General features: G+C 32.8%; 1 protein-coding gene across 3 annotated transcripts in view; it reads left to right on the forward strand.

Moving 5' to 3' along the window:
* LOC144836145 (atrial natriuretic peptide receptor 1-like) overlaps positions 1–17,133 on the forward strand; it is a 165,954-nt gene that overhangs the window by 60,345 nt on the left and 88,476 nt on the right. Inside the window, exon 2 of one of the 3 annotated variants that reach the window (XM_078691354.1) lies at positions 2,777–2,851. The exons of the other annotated variants lie outside the window; for them this stretch is intronic. Within the exon in view, the coding sequence (XP_078547480.1) occupies positions 2,777–2,851 (75 nt within the window). The remainder of the gene's footprint in view (positions 1–2,776; positions 2,852–17,133) is intronic. 3 annotated transcript variants of the gene reach the window in all.

Below are 17,133 nucleotides of genomic sequence, written 5' to 3' on the forward strand. Positions count from 1 at the left end.
TTACGTTATTTTTATCAAATAAATTATTTCTTTCGTTCAATCAACATAATTATAATTATAGGAGTAATAAATCAATAATATCAACAGATAAAAACTACAATGGTTTGATACACGCATCCAGTAGGCACACACAGTGTCATATAATTTAGTTATTTGATTGTTGGCCATGGTGATAAGTGTGTACGGTACTAATTATACCCATGTGTGAGATTAAGATTCTTCAGGAGACTAGCAAACAGAAAATTCAATTATAGTCATATGTGAAGCGCACTGTGGATTTACGCATTATGCGCTAAATAAATATAAATTATTATTCATTACAATTAGTATTATTACCGATGAAATAGGATGATACTGTGCGATATATAACCATGATACGAAATATAATTATCAAGATGCATATGATCGTTAATAATTAAATAATCAGTATGATAAGCCTATAAAATAGTTAACCGTCTTTCGTTACCTCTCTAGTTGTATCGAATTCTTATAGGAATATTTGTTAATTGCGCATGAAATTGCATCTCTATATTTCCATACATGATCTTGCAATAAAACGACTAATCACAATTTGACCAGACGTGATGGGTTACAACCAAGTTAGAATTATGAATTCGTAAATCAGTAGGGGCCGCGTAATTATGATTTAGGTTTTAGGATCGGAGGGACTGAACCTTATACAAAAGCGTGTGCTATGGGTTAGGGAGGGCACTTATGGCATGAGATGTGTGTACATTGGCGCATATACATTGTATACAACCCTAACACCTGTTGTAAGGATGATACCTCCTGGTTTGTTGACGACCTAATTTCATCAATGTTTTAGGACCCCCTTGGAAACAAACAAACTTTATAGTTTAAAGCGCTATCCTGCAGTTTTTATTTGTCCGTTGATATAGTTCTTGTCGATTTTCTGTCGACATAAACCGTCCATAGGCCTATATTGATTATCGTCTTCTACAGTCCCTCTATTATGACGTTTGCATGCTATTAGTGTATCTTGCTATGGCTGAAGAGTTCTAGATCGATATTTCCTCTGGCATGGGGTGACATATCAACTCATCAGTATCTTTTAGGTACTGAGCTGATACAAAGTGCCACCAGCTCTCCTATCCTTATGTCCATACGATAGGCATATATATAGTAACATAGCTCATTCCATTTTCCTAAATAAGAATAAAACATAAAAGGTATGATTAAGTCTATAGCTATAACTGCCCTCTGAATTTAGTTATAATACCTTGTTCATAAACCTAATTTCCTCATTAATCACCATGCATCAATATATAAGTCGATGACCTGAAACTCTCTATACACCCTACACATTTATTGTTAAAAATCTTTTTGTAGGATTGTTCAAATAAGTTACGGTACAACGGACTTTGAACGGTCCATTTATTGACTTCTTGTTTAGCAGTAGTTTAACAACTAAATGTTTATCAACAACAAATATGAGTAATGTGATCTAACCAATGTTATTATGTTAGATGTTATATTATAAGATCACAGTGCTGATCTAGTCTTCGTTTTGATATACAATACATAAGAATCAGTCCTCCGACATAATTCATTACCGTATATCGAAGCCTTATTTCCTCAATACCATATTAATACGCGTCAGCAGCGACAGATAATAGCAACCTAGTATTCTTCAACATTGTATTATAGAGTAGCCGAAAAGAAGTCAATTTTGATGAAAGATGTAAGCGTGTTGTGAAGTCATTTTTCCTCGTCAGTTTCATCATCTTGTGTAAAGGATTCGTTCTTGTCAAACGACAACTTGACAAGGCAACCGGATTTGCGTATATTATCATTAATTACATATTATCTATCACCGAACTGAGTAAGCAGACGATAGCGGACCCACTTCACCAGTTTTGTGGTTTAGACATTACTTTTCCTACTTTCCGTTGGAATTAACCAATCATAGGTAAACCATGAAACACTTTGTTTCCGAATGCTGGCGCATGTTGAGGTAGGTGAGTCCAATTAGATTGTGCACCCGTTCTCCATACAGACGTTGTTTTTGGGTATCGTTTGCCGTTGGTTAATATGATACATCGTTCATGCTTCTCTGCTTAGTTGTTGTGAGCTCTTTCGTGAATACATGAGACAATGTTGTGCTTACGTTTTTTGTGGATTTTTCTGGCTGTGACGGAAGTAGAGGCGTTAATATGTGAAGAACAAGTGAACAGTGATAATGAACTTAAAATGTTATTTATGACGACGTACAATGAGGTTCTCCCGTCCCGGAGGACGCCTTTTACATTTAATCTTGTACACCCTAGCGTAGATTTAGCGTTAGAATATGTTGACAGTGCTGGTCTCTTGTCGGGATTGAATAGGAACGTAACTTGGAAAGATACAGAGTGTAGCCATGTCACGCCCATGATAGATACTGTGGAATTCCATGAAAAAATGGGTAACGTTTTGTTTGGACCGTGCTGTGAGTATAGTGCCGCTCCGGCAATTCGACTGGCCAGCCGATGGGATATGCCAGTGGTTACAGTTGGGGCTTTGGCAGCGGATTTTAATGACAAACAATCACAGTTCAGGTTACTAACCAGAGTGCATTCTCCTTACACAATGTTTGGGGAAACTCTAAATGCGTTTTTTCGAAGATACGAATGGAAACATATTGGAATGATAATTGCTTCGACTGACAAAACCTACAATCCTGAAGTTTTGTCAAGGTCTTTTTTCTTTGCATGCGGCGGTGTCCAGGTAGGACTTAACAAAACTGGAGATAAAAGCTATGAATTTGTTTTCCATGTAGTTGAGAATCAAGATGACCTGAATAAAGATGAATATATACGAAACATGTTGAAAGAAATATCTTCAAAGTCAAGGGGTAAGCAACAATGTATAGTTTATTATTAAATGATGCATTAATATCAAGAATCTCGCGCGCACAAACTTTGTCGCGCACACCAATTTCCGGATATGTTTTCACGTCACGTACTGACAAAATACAGAATTTGAGTTGGGTTGGGTACCGTGTCGGGGTACAAACCCATGTTAAAACTGGCAAAAAAGCCTCTCTTATACTCTCAAAGTGCAATTTTTATATACTTTATCTTCAACAGTATTGAACATTCTCTATTTCACTGTTAAATAAGTGGAGCCCATCCCCTCCCCCATCTTTCTCTTTTGCGACCCGCACCCAAGTGTACGATGACTTGATATTGTTAGTAAACTGTTATTGATATTATTTCAGATCGTTTTTGTACGTATATACAATAGCAAGCTAATATTAAGCCTGATAATGAGATGCATAGTAAAATGTCGTGATGATGTATGTGTGTAGAATGTGATGGGTAGCTGTCATGGATATTCCAAAACGAGCAATATTCCTTATATCATCAACAAAGCTGCTGCTAAATGTGATTAAGCCAAAAGTATACTTTCTCAACTTCCATCCTGGTATATTACCGTAAAGTAATACCTTATAATATAAGTTAACCTCCTAATTAATGATTTCAGAATTCTATTAGAGAAAGTAATTCAGCACGTAAGTTATCACAACCACGCGCGCGTGATTTGTTATTAATTCGGTACGCACTTGACAACCCGGATATAATCAATTTAGTTGAGTGTGTATTCACCAGGGGTGATATACGACATGGGTCCAATATCATAATTTGGAATTGCATTTAATTTTCATAAATCAAATACGGTACGGTAACTTTATAAACTTATGCAACGCCATCGTTATCACTAATATTAATAAATATATGGTATGTCTCATCTTCTTGATTTTTTAGTTGAACAATTGCTAAAGAAAATACTCATTTCAAATCATCACCATTATCAATTTGTTTAATCGCCAGGACAGAAGTGAGGCCCATTTGGCTCTGTCACGTGTTCTTCTTTTGCATCCAGCACAACCTTCACATTTGTTATTGAACCGTTTTACTTGTGTTTTTTTGTGTATATAAGTATTGAATTTGAAACCGAATATAGTAATATATTTTCCTGTCAATTTTATTTTAGATTTTCATGTCAAAAACATAATTGCAAACTTTTTATGACACGTACAACAAACCTATTTTAAACAAAGTCGACATTTTGAGAGATTATCATGTTTGTCAATCCTATGCATTTTAATATATCTATCCTATTCAATAAAATTCTATTCGTTTTCCTAATTGTTTTCTTGAAATATCCCCGCCGCTAAACATCAATTGTCATTATTCGTGTAACATAATGCACGGTTAATCTATCGAGTTTGTACACTGTATGATTATTATATATAAGCCTCACTCATTGCGAGCATAAATCGTTTAAGAGTTAAATTAAACGCAGGTGACCTTTCGTGTTTGTAAGTTCTCTAAAAATTAATATATCTTTCGCAGCCATGCAGTCATTAAAAGAATTTCTAGTTTTCATGCCGCATATAATATGATAGATACAATTTTAAAACCATAACTTCTAAAAACAAATATTTCATTGAATCAAAATTAATCATTTAACAATACAAAATGTATATCCCTTGGTTTAATACGCTCGTGTTTTCACTTAACTCAACTCAACTCTGACATTTTTCGTCACCGTAAATGATATTATTGTTTTTCCTACTGATGCGTTGAGGTGGTAATAAGGAGTGTCATTAATTTATTTTGATGTGAGCAAATATTATAACAAACAATCCCTTTAGACGTAGATGACAAATATCTTGGAAAAACAACGATATTATTATTATTTTACAATTACTTTTCTTAGTATGGAGGATTAGATGTATTGACATCGCGATTCACCAGCCAACAAATCCATAGATCGTAGCGTGCGCGATAATTCATCTTAAACACGTTAGCTTTGATTCACACGTAAATCATAACCTGTTTGTATCCGAAAAATTAATTTCTGAGAAGACAATTAAGCATTATAGCTTATATCAATTGTTTTTATACTACATTTGTATTTGCGTTCAAGGTTTCGAATTTGACGGTAAAAATTGAAGAAAAATAATGTTTAGAATAGTAGTATAGCCTGTGTCTTGAAGAATAATCAGCATAACATTGTTTGAGAGATACTTGGATAATTATGTGGATTCCGTTACAACTAGTCACCCAATTCTCACTTTACGTAATGATATGGTACTCATTTAAATACGTGTTTTGAATAAAGCGTCACATTATTCTTATAGCAATGTGAAAAGGCCTACTGAATTGAATTTCATTTTTCATATTCGTTCAGCCATATCAATCAAAAGTGATTTAACAAACATATTTTCAGCCAGCTTGCCAGCTCATCACCTAAACATAGGGTCTGGAAGAAGGTAAACTAATCATGAGAGTAGTGGACGTGAATAATGTATTCGAGGAGCAGGGAAGATATTATAACATGATGATATTTGTAACTTATTCCCAGCCTTTTATCAATTGTCTTAATTATGATTTTATGTTACTTAATCTTGGCCACCCGTTCCCCAATCCATTTGCAGATTAACAATTGACGAGGATTGTTAAAATTATTTGGTAACAGAGCACATACAGATAGACCTTTGTTTTCTTTAAATTCGGTATAGAATTGGTCTGTGTGTCTCATGAAAAAGTGAGTGTTGCTATCAATATTTTGTGATTGCAATACCGGTTTTATTATTAGCTCACATGTTGTCATACAAATTGATAATACATTTAAACAATATTTGTGTGAAACAAACATTGTATTCCATCTCAAAAACTCCGTAATTAGTTATTATTTGATAGAAGCTTTTCGCGTAAATCATTTTCAGTGTCTTGCATTGGTATACGCATACAGCAGAATAATTACTAACTTTCAAATTGAAAAGCACAAACTTATGTGGGTAACTTTGTCTTTAGATCTTTGAGATCTCCATGATTCAAAAGCCATAACAAGATTTTATTTGCTATAATAATAATATAATATTAATAATCCATTCAACTGCACAAAAATTGTCACATATGAATAGTAATTAGATCATGGTTGATTAGTCCGCTGTTATGAGGCGTGATTAATGAGGCCTCTGAGATTTTCCTTTCAATACGATGTAGGCACTATTATTATTAGACAGAGACGATTATTACACGGGATTAGAGCATGCAAAGTTATCCCAACTGATTGATTAGGTATTTCTATTTTACACTATGTAGTCAGATTAAGTAGGCTAACATTCACAACATGAGATGAACCGTTTTAATATCATTTACGTCAATTTGATTTATTTACTGTTTTGGGGTTTTTTTTTGCTATAGTTTATTATTATTATTATTATTATTATTATTATTATTAAAGTTAGTGTCTTATTTATTTGATTAGGCTTCTATTCAATTTGGAGGTTGGTCGTGGAGTTTCAGGGAGGTGGGAATATTTACCGGTAACTGCTCTGATCAAAAGTGGAAAAAATACCATTTAGGCATGTAAAGTATTTATATTAGAACGGCTTGATAAAGCTGTCGTACTGGCATCTTAAAACAACATGACGATAAAAACATCCCATATCATTATAAGCACTTGTAAACACGTTTACCCGATTGTATCACGACAGGTAATATCCGATGATGATCGGTATTACATTGCTTCGGGCAAATGTCCAAACTTTAAGCGTCTCTTGCGATTTTAATCCAATGTTCTCATCCGTCATCACCCTCGTCATTAAGGCATTTCAATCAACCCATGAACCAAACATGTAGTAGTATGTAGCTGAACAAAACATTCTCTGGTATACATTTATCTGGTGATTTAATTTAATGTTTGCAAGATCCAAAACAGCCTCTACCAATAATCTATTTATTGGTATTTGTAGCAACATTATTCAATACGTACCATTAGGGACGAGATGGTTCTTTTAATCGTATTTTATTCTTTACTCTTACAACCAACAGTGCAAGGTACCAATTATAATATAATATATACATATAATATCAATCTATAAGGATCAACATATTATTATATATAATTATATCAATATAGCCTATTTCATTTAAGTATTCGTAGGTCTATCACTTATACCTCTAGGAACTAGACAGCTGCACAGAGCCTAATTTGGAAGACGTGCTTTTTCGCATATAGTATGTACTTCAAAAATACCGTACACATACAATGAAAACACTGCTCTTTTATTAAAATAACAGCTATCTAAATAGCTATCACCTTTCTTAGAATGTAGGCCGGTTCTAATCCTTTGAAGTAAAGTCCCGATAGGTTTTTTTTATATCATGATAAAATTGCTTCTAGTCCAGTTATGTTTATGTCACATTTAATTTAATAAATTGTATATTTTTATGATTGATTGATTGATTCATTTTTAGTAGAATTCATTTTCCTTGTCCCCGTTTCATAAAGAAACATGCGTAGCTATAGCTAAAAGACTAACAGTTATCCAGTTTTAGAGATGGTCAATCAAATTGTGTTGACCCATTCAAAGAGTATATAATAATCTTAAATAAATTTAGCTCAGATAACATATAAATACACATTTTATTAATTACCTTTCTTTATTAATGTGCCAATGCAACATTGTAAGAACTCAATAATAACTCAATATATACAATAAGCATAACTTAACCCATAGTGAGATGAGATACCTAACATTATTACGGTTTTTCGGGGTTTTTTTGTAAGGATCGATGGAAACGCCAGTCACAAATGGTTCAACGTTTAAATCCATCCTACATTTTTTAATTCACTACATTGACCGTGAAAATTATCTGAATAATTTTAAATAAGTTATTAGCCTTGTGGGTGTGAAAATTATTTTCCAATGATAATTGTATTTATTTATTTCCATATCGTACGTTCAACCTCCATTAGAAAATTATGTATAAGGATAATCATATCAATATGTTTTAGACCAGTTTTTAGAGTATGGCCCTTTATATAATGGCAAATTTAAACAATCATAGGCCTATTAATTATTTATCATTATAACTGTCTAGGTAAATAAAACGTTCATACCTTCATATTAGATGAAATTGTCTAAAATTATTATATTATCAATATGATCAAAATACTTCAGAGAATAACAGATTTGTGATGATAATATTGACATATGTCAACAAAATACTCATGCATTTTAATTCCAGTTTTCGTAGATTCATATTACAACGGAATCACACAAGAAGTATGTCTTGTGTAGTTTTACTTTAGGCTTGAGCAAAATCTACAAGATTATACTGTACACCTGATATTATTGTCTTGTATCAGGACTGATGTTTGTCTTGTAATAGAAACGTGGTTTTGCCTATGACCCTGAAGCGAAAGTGCTACTAACTATTTTGTGATTTTTTCTTCATATTTTATGACAATGTGCTGTAATCAGTCAAATTATAATTCTTCTTTTATTCTATTAGACGTGATGGTGTATGTAACCTTCAAATAACTGAAAATCAACCATTATTTCTGTATTAAGTGTTGCAGTGTGTCAATTCATGTTTATGCTACTGGAACTATGAACTAATATCAATACAAATACATAGACCGAAAACTCAGTTGCATGAAGTGGTTTGAGTGTGTGTTTGTTTTTTATCTTTATAAGAACCAACTTTTGTCCCCGGAGTTTGACCCGGTCATATGTACCAATAATAATAATAACTAGAGGGTACTCCGAGAGTACAAACCTCCGCCTACTGTAAAATTCCCCTACATAAAATGCCCCCTGAATATTTTTTTTTTACATTTTTTTTTTATTAGTTCTCAGTCTAAATATGTTAACTGCACACTACAAAGTTGTGGATGACAGTGTGGTGTAATGGTTATGTATCCAGCCTCTCACAGTTGAGATCGCTGGTTCAAGTCCCACTTAGGTTTTTTTTTTTTATTATTTTTTTTTCTTTTTTTTTTGTTTTTTGTGGACCTTAATCTTTGACCCTGACCCTCCAAAATTTAACCACAATTATATGATGTGTCATTGATCATTGTGGCTAAGTTTGGTGAGAATCGGATAAAAACTGTGGTCTCTAGGCAGTAAAATAGTTTTTTGTTAGTTGTGACCTTGACCTATGACCTTTTCCCCTCAAATTCGAACTCGTCCGAGCTTTTGGGGCATAGATCATTGTTGCCAAATTTGGTGAGAATCGGATAAAAACTCTGGCCTTCAGGCTGTTCACAGACACACAAACACACACACACACACACACAAACATACAAGGGTGAAAACATAACCTCCTTGGCGGAGGTAATAATCAATCATTTCGATAGATACGTTATACGCCGTAGACACGGAAAACAAATATTTAACTATCCGAGTTTGAACTGAAAAACTTCTATGGGGCTGGGGGATATAGTGTAGGCCTACTATTCTGAACTCACCATCGTTTGACAGGATCCAATGTATTTTAATGTTTTATTTCAATACATGTTGTAAAGCATTGTGTTTTACTGAAAGATTCGCCATTCAACTAACTTATTGATATGCAAATTCCAGAGAGCTCAGGCATTATGTTCGACGACTTACGTTAAGTGTTGTTTAAAAATTGAATATTAGATCCACATGCATTATGCATTATATCTGTTAAAACATCAATCATAATTAAAAATGAATGTGGTATGTAATGATGTGTTTCGCGGTATGTTAGAATGTTTAAATAGCATTTATGCGCGGTACCGTATCAATTTCGATTTTACTAATGAAATGAAAATTATGACGGTCATAATATAATTGCAATAATAAAATAGCTGTTAGAAATCGTTCACTTCTTTTCAATAATCGAACATGCTTAGTATTGATATAGAAACGTAAAATGTTATGGCCACAGCAATGATTTTTTTGTTAAATATAAAAGTTTGAATGAATTGGAGTAGGCCTAGGCCCTATCTGTTATGTAACAACACAAAATAGATATACTCGAGTCTAGTTATGATACAAATACACGACTTATAACATCAGATATAATAACCTATGCTCACACCTAGTTCAAAATACACAACGTATCTCATTATATAAAGTGCTCTGTCTATGATGAGAATCCCGTCAAGCAATTATTGAGTTATGTGTGTGTTTACTTAAATTATTATAACTGTTATTTTGTTTACGTACCTCTATTTGATAGAAATAAAACTAATTTACCTTTCTAATCTTATTGATACAATTGGATGCATTTACATTATCTTGCCATGGAACATGCATTGTGCTACTCTTAAAGGATTGTAGCAATTTTGAAGCGAAAGCACATTCAGTAATAAAAACTGGCCGTCGCAAAGCTGACGGTTTTAAAAGACGCGTGACGTTCTAGACAACGTTAATCTTAATGTTTACTGTTCATCAAAACATGATTTGGCAAACGTACGAATAATGTTAATCATCACACTTTTCTTGATACTACAGTATAATTATTTGTTAGGGTTACAAGCGCCATTAACGTAGACCTTCAATAAAAAGCATGTATTGTTGTTTGGAGTGAATGTGGCTTTTGTCTGCTTTTGGTCATTTGTACTCATCAATACATTATTATGTTAGATAATGTATACGTGCTGTGTTCAGATGTCTGGTACATGTAATAACTTAAAGAAATACGCCAATGTACATCTAATAACTTATACAAACACAATATGTGTGTGTTTACCTTGGCATCCAATCTACTACGAATCTCGCAAAAACAAACGTCGTCACAAATAGCTCCACATCACAAACGTATCTAATTCGTTTGGATGGATAGTTAGAACATAGGCGTAATAGAACATAGTTAGAAATAGCCGGACATTTAGAATGGACCTATGTATGTATACGAGTATGAGTTATGGGCGCACATAGTGAGAAATAGACGGACATTTAGAATGGACCTATGTATGTATACGAGTATGAGTTATGGGCGCACATAAGCGTACAATGCGTAGAATAATTATCAAATACGTAAAAGTTGAAAAATGAACATATAGAGTTTAAATGTGTGAGTTTTAGGTGCAATGTGTATTATATGTATAGTATAGAGAGGACGGCTACGTTTAAAACAATATCTGCCTATATGATATACTGTATATGCCTTGTATTTGTATTTGACCAAGGCTATATAATAACGAGGAAGGGACAAAGTTTAAAATTGGCCCCATTTAACGGGGTTCTCCCGTTCCCCAAAGTTCTCATTTTGTGCACTAGTTCGTACTTGAACCGTTATAAATCAAACCCTACTCAATAAGTCGACATGTTTTTGAATGATGAACAGGTTTCCCTGACAACAAACAACACTTAGTGTTGAACTGACCGTATCATATTCACGTGTTCTGATGTATTGTCATGTTTTTACTGCGTACATTATGCATTTAACACGCTCTCTGGATTAAAGTAACAACGAAACGTCTTACATTAACGATCGGGATGGCGTATCAAATCACCATAGCTGCATTGACCTTATTCATTTCTTAGAAAAAAAAATCTAAATAACGATAAAGATACAGTAATGATATTATTATAGACTTAATATCATTCGTTCTGTTTATTCGGTTATGTGAATATCTGAAGGAACAAAATAACGTATGTTGACAGTAGGCCTATTATTGTCTCTTTGATGAAACATTTAATAAAAAATAATTAAACATTATGCAGCTTCGATTAGGCGAACATACATAACCAACACAGACCTGCTTAGTTCGTGTTAATCACCCAATATTCGTCGACTCCATAAAGGTATATTTCATAGACGCTATCATTTTACGTACCAAAAAGTACTCTTGTGCATCGTATAACATCATTCTCAAAAGTCTAATTACAAGAAAAAATACATAGGTTTTGTATCCTTCGGGATTTGAGCCTTGATTGATTGATTGAGTAATTAATGTTTAAAGTTCACATTTTAATGTTCAACTTTGTAATAACAAAATAGATTGAATAAAGTGAATAAATTAGATGGTTCCTTGCACAACTTGTAGTGAGAAATTGAAATTCCTCTATCTGCTTATTGATTCTGTGCTGGGAAGTCACTCTCCTCCACTAAAAGAATTGTTGAATAATGTGTTTAGGTTCAGTTACCAATAGATATTTATAAAATGTTGATATACATGGTAGACAAATATTTCGTTGATGAGTTTTCCAGAGTTTTTCATCCGTAAGTTTGTCCAGTCAGTGTAGTCGTCAATATTATTACGCTATTTTACATATACGTGTTTTTTTTTGTTTTTTTTTTTGTAATTTTAATAATTACTATGCATTCACTTTTTTTGTTATATGGTTTGTTTTCAATCATATAATGCTTTTTAATGAATTTTTATATTTTTTTGCGCCGTGTTGATAATACAACGTGATTTGTAATCATCTAATGTGTACGAAAGTTATCAATGTCATCTTAAACAGTACCGCTAAAATGCAAAAGCGCATTCTCTTTTTTAGATGACCAGTGTATCATTGGAAGTTCGTTTAATAATACTGTACTTGAAAACGGATAACTTTCAAACTAAGGTGTCACTGCTCCGAATCAATCGTCGCGATCAGGAAGATGAACATTGAATATTTATGTTAAATGTTTGATGGTGAAGGGGTTGGAGGTCAGATTAGCCGGTAATATTAAACTGTGTATGTTTAATAACTTTTACTTGGGAAAAAAACATGTTCATCTGACTTTATAACATAATTCGGTAGAAACTTGTTGGGTAAGGAGTGTGAAATGGATACAAACACAGTAATGTATCATTCTTATAAGTTTCGTTGCGTCGATGACAGCATGCCTGACCTGTTTAGCCAAGTCAGTCGTATCATTGCTTGGCAGCATACCCGATTGATTTATGATCACACCAGATGATATGCTATTTTTTATATTTTTGTATTGAATATTTTGTTATCAAATTTGTTTTATTCATAATTTTTGTAAAAATAGTATAACCTAAAAAAGATGCTGCTGATATTTGCCTGACCTAATAATTATACTAATAGGTGGTAATGATACATAATGCCAAAATGATCATATTTTATCGGTAATATGTTAACAATTGATTCGACGACCTACATTTTAAATGTCATAAACAGAGTATTCAAAATTAGTTCAAGAAGATAAAATGGTATTATTTATGTTTGTGTAAAAAAGATGTTATTGAAAGATAATAGAATGGCTGGAGCCGTGTTTTCTATTAAAAGCTATTTTCTACTTGTTTTTACCTGCGGGCATTTTGCTTATTGCGGGCTATTGTACAACAGATATTACACAATACGTATTATTCATATCGCCGAGGGATTAGTTTACATCGGTATTTTATGTTACCATGTTGCAATAAAATTATTCATTGTGAATTTTAGCGTTATGTAATGAAATAAAATGCCGCTTTGTGTTGCGAAAAAAACCTGAACGCCGCAGTTAAACTGATAATGCCATTGCGCATAGTCAGACCACTGTCAGCAATCAGAAAGCAAACGATTTTTGTTTACTTAACATGTATTTTTATAAAGTATATAAGAAAACAGGCTCAAGACTAAAACGTTCTAATAACAAACTAAAAAGCAGTTTTCTATATAATGATAATGGTGCATTTATTTAGTTATTGATTTATTATCCAAAGCAACCAATAGATAAAATCTAGTTTGTGGAATGGAAAAGTAAACCATATTTATATAATAGTTTTTATAGTATGGACATCTTCGACTGTTTATTCGTTCAGAAATTTTTATTTCCATCATGGTTAAGTGTTTCCTGTTCCTTGAAAAAAATTGTGTAATATTCTTCAACCCTGAAGGTTCAGATTAGTTACATTTTTACGCATTTCTTTTATCGGATACCATATCATTCATGTTTTTCCCAATTTAGTTGTACATTACCAAGTTTCTCGTAAAAGAAAAGAAAAATCGTTTAAAATCGTTTCGAATGATGAAATTCGATGTGCATTTTTGTAAATAAATACTATACAGAATAAATTGGCTCAACGGGAAGAGTTATTACTGATCGACTTTGTTCAGAGACTTTAGAGTTTTTAGTTTATTCTATTTGAATAAACATAATTATTATAAAGCCATTAACACAAGGGAATAACATGCTCATATAAACAAGGTATTCACAATGGAAACGTACAATGCCAGCTCAATGCAGAAATTGTCATTATTTAAATGATAGTACCCAAATAGCAAATAGCACAAATCAATACAAGTTTATGTGCATTTTTATTGCCTATTTTATATTTTTTTAAAGATGCTGCAATGGCCCTGTGGGTCGTTTTGATATATACGTAAATTAATATCCGCCAACGCATGTAAATCATAATTATTTTTCTTTCATCAAATAATTATTAATAACTTTTCTTGTTTTTAGTACAATTAACAAAGATTGTAATGAACTTAACTGGGTCGAGGGCTACGTAAAACCGAAGAAAAGAGAATAAAATAAAATTTACAATATAATCATTAATTTTCTACTATTTAACTTCATTATACAAACGTATAGTTTTAACTACTGAAGGTTAAAACCTTCACCTGAAATTGTTCCCGAAACAATAATTGGCTAATAACATATCATAAGACAGTGTTACAGAAGCAAGATATTTAGTCTATGTTAACGGCTGCCGTGTGTAACCTATTCAACCGACGACCGACTTTTTTTTTTCGACGCACGTACAATTTTAGACTCGCTACAAATAACGACTTTAGTATATCAACGTATGACGTCGATAATGGGATATACCTGACAATTATCATTAAAATAAGTGTCCAAAAAAGTGGACTAATGTTAACTAAAGAGCAACTAAGATATTAAAGCGAATCATTTTTAATCCACACTATGGAAACAATGGGGTTTATTATTGGAATTTATCTGCAAATTTTGGCAAGATTATAAGAAATTAATTTGCGTCACTTTCGAAAAATCATGTAATAATAGGATAATTGACACAAATACCCGTCATGTATTTTATATGACACATTAGGTCTAATGTTTATTTTCAAAGAGATCCAGGTCGACGACGTAGCCTCAAAATATTACTGAGACAGGTCTCTCAAGTATCATGTTAATTTATTCACCGATATCGATCTCACATGTTCATTTAGCCTCCGATATCTGTCTCACATGTTCATTTAGTTTCCGTATGTCACGAGGTCATGTTCATTTAGCCTCCGATCTGTCTCCCGTATTCATTTAGCCTCCGTATGTCACATGGTCATGTTCATTTAGCCTCCGATATCCGTCTCACATGTTCATTTAGCTTCCGTATGTCACGAGGTCATGTTCATTTAGCCTCCGATATCCGTCTCACGTGTTCATTTAGCTTCCGTATGTCACGAAGTCATGTTCATTTGGCCTCCGATCTGTCTCCCGTGTTCATTTAGCCTCCGTATGTCACATGGTCATGTTCATTTAGCCTCCGATCTGTCTCCCGTGTTCATTTAGTTTTCGTATGTCACGAGATCATGTTCATTTAGCCTCCGATCTGTCTCCCGTGTTCATTTAGTTTCCGTATGTCACGAGGTCATGCTCATTTAGCCTCCGATCTGTCTCCCGTGTTCATTTAGCCTCCGTGTGTCACGAGGTCATGTTCATTTAGCCTCCGATCTGTCTCCCGTGTTCATTTAGCTTCTGTATGTCAGGAGGTCATGTTAATTCATTTCCTCCGATTAATAAAGACATCGGTAAGTATCTTATGCTCATTAGCCTCGGATTATTTAGACATATCGGTCTGTTTATGTTCGTTTATCCTCCGAATAATAAGATCATTTAGGTTCATATCCCCTGATTACTATGAGTTGGTCTTTCATGTTCATTTAGCCTCCAATTAATAGGATCAGTCTCTGAGCTGGATGGTGAAATTATTAAATAATATTTAGTTATATTTTCTCTGATTATTTTATTAATTACACAGTTTAGTTATTAGTTTATTTTTAATTTTTTTTTTTTTATCGTAATACCATGATTTTAATCAGAATAATTTTATTTTATAAAGTATTACAGTATTTCATAAAAACATTTAATTAGTATTGTATAAAAGAATGCATTTTAAAATGACTACATTTAGTATAGTGGTATGTTAAAATATCAATCAGAAAATGTTAATTTGTGATTACTTTAATCTATTATAGATAATATAGAGATGATTCAAATTAAGTAAAGAATATTTGTGTTTGCTTTGTTTTAGCGATGAATCGTATATCTAGAATTACTCAGACTTACAGTTATTAATATTATTTTATTATTTTCTTTTTAAATCCCCTGAGGTCTTTTTTTTTCCAATATAATACGAACTCTAAGTTGTTTATTACACGAGACCTTCGCCTTACTCGAGTATGAAAATCACTAATTGGACATCGCGACCTGTATGAATTGTGTTCACAGTGGTTTGTATGCAAGACGTGTGCTCTATGGACTCTTTAACTATTACAAGCATGCGAGACATTAAATAATGGTTTTATCTAGAAATCATCAATAATGTTTGACAACAGATCAGGTGTAATAATGATTGTTGAAGTTTTTTGTATTCTCTGTGGGATGTTAAATTTGCATGACGCAGCACAAAAACCAATAGCAACAGACCATGTTCTGCTTAATGCACATGACTGAACTTTAATACATTATCAGTGGAAACATCATATCCATTGATTACTGTTGTTTTTAGATAATGCACATAATTAGAAAAAGTTGCCTTCGTGATTTGGCCTATATCACGCAATTCAAAATTGTTGCGGAATAAAGTAATGGGAATCTATCACAACTCTGATCTATATGTAAGCATGCGCAAATGCAATGCTTTTTTAAGTAACACTACATCAGACGAGAGGTGATAACGATTGTTGGCGTGTGTGTGTTTTTTTTTTAATTGTAAGTTTTGAATGGTGCGTGATGAGAGGTTAAACAGCACGTTCTATTTGTTGTTTCTCTTTACTCATCCGACAATATGATTGATTTCATTGTATATGCACCGCTTACTCACACTGTATCGCTACATCGCTAGTTAGACCTGCTTTGATTATAATAATATTTTTGTGCATATTTTATAATAATGTTTCTTATTATTCGTTCTGGTTTTGTAAAAATAAAATATTATAATGACCATCATTAAATTTAATGTTTATAAAAGATAAAATAACATTTTTGAAAGCATTTTCCCGACGTTATGGTAGTTTGTTTGTTTTTTGTTTTGTTTTTTTTTTTGCAAAAGGCGAAGCTTACCATATATCTTCCTCGTATATATGTTGTACAACAGTGTAGATTTACCAAGATTAAATTAAATCTGTAAAAACACTGTTTTGGCCGGTTAGTTTTTTTTTAACTAAGA

The sequence above is a fragment of the Antedon bifida genome, chromosome 1, assembly GCF_963402885.1.
Source record: "Antedon bifida chromosome 1, ecAntBifi1.1, whole genome shotgun sequence".
Classification (NCBI taxonomy): domain Eukaryota; kingdom Metazoa; phylum Echinodermata; class Crinoidea; order Comatulida; family Antedonidae; genus Antedon; species Antedon bifida.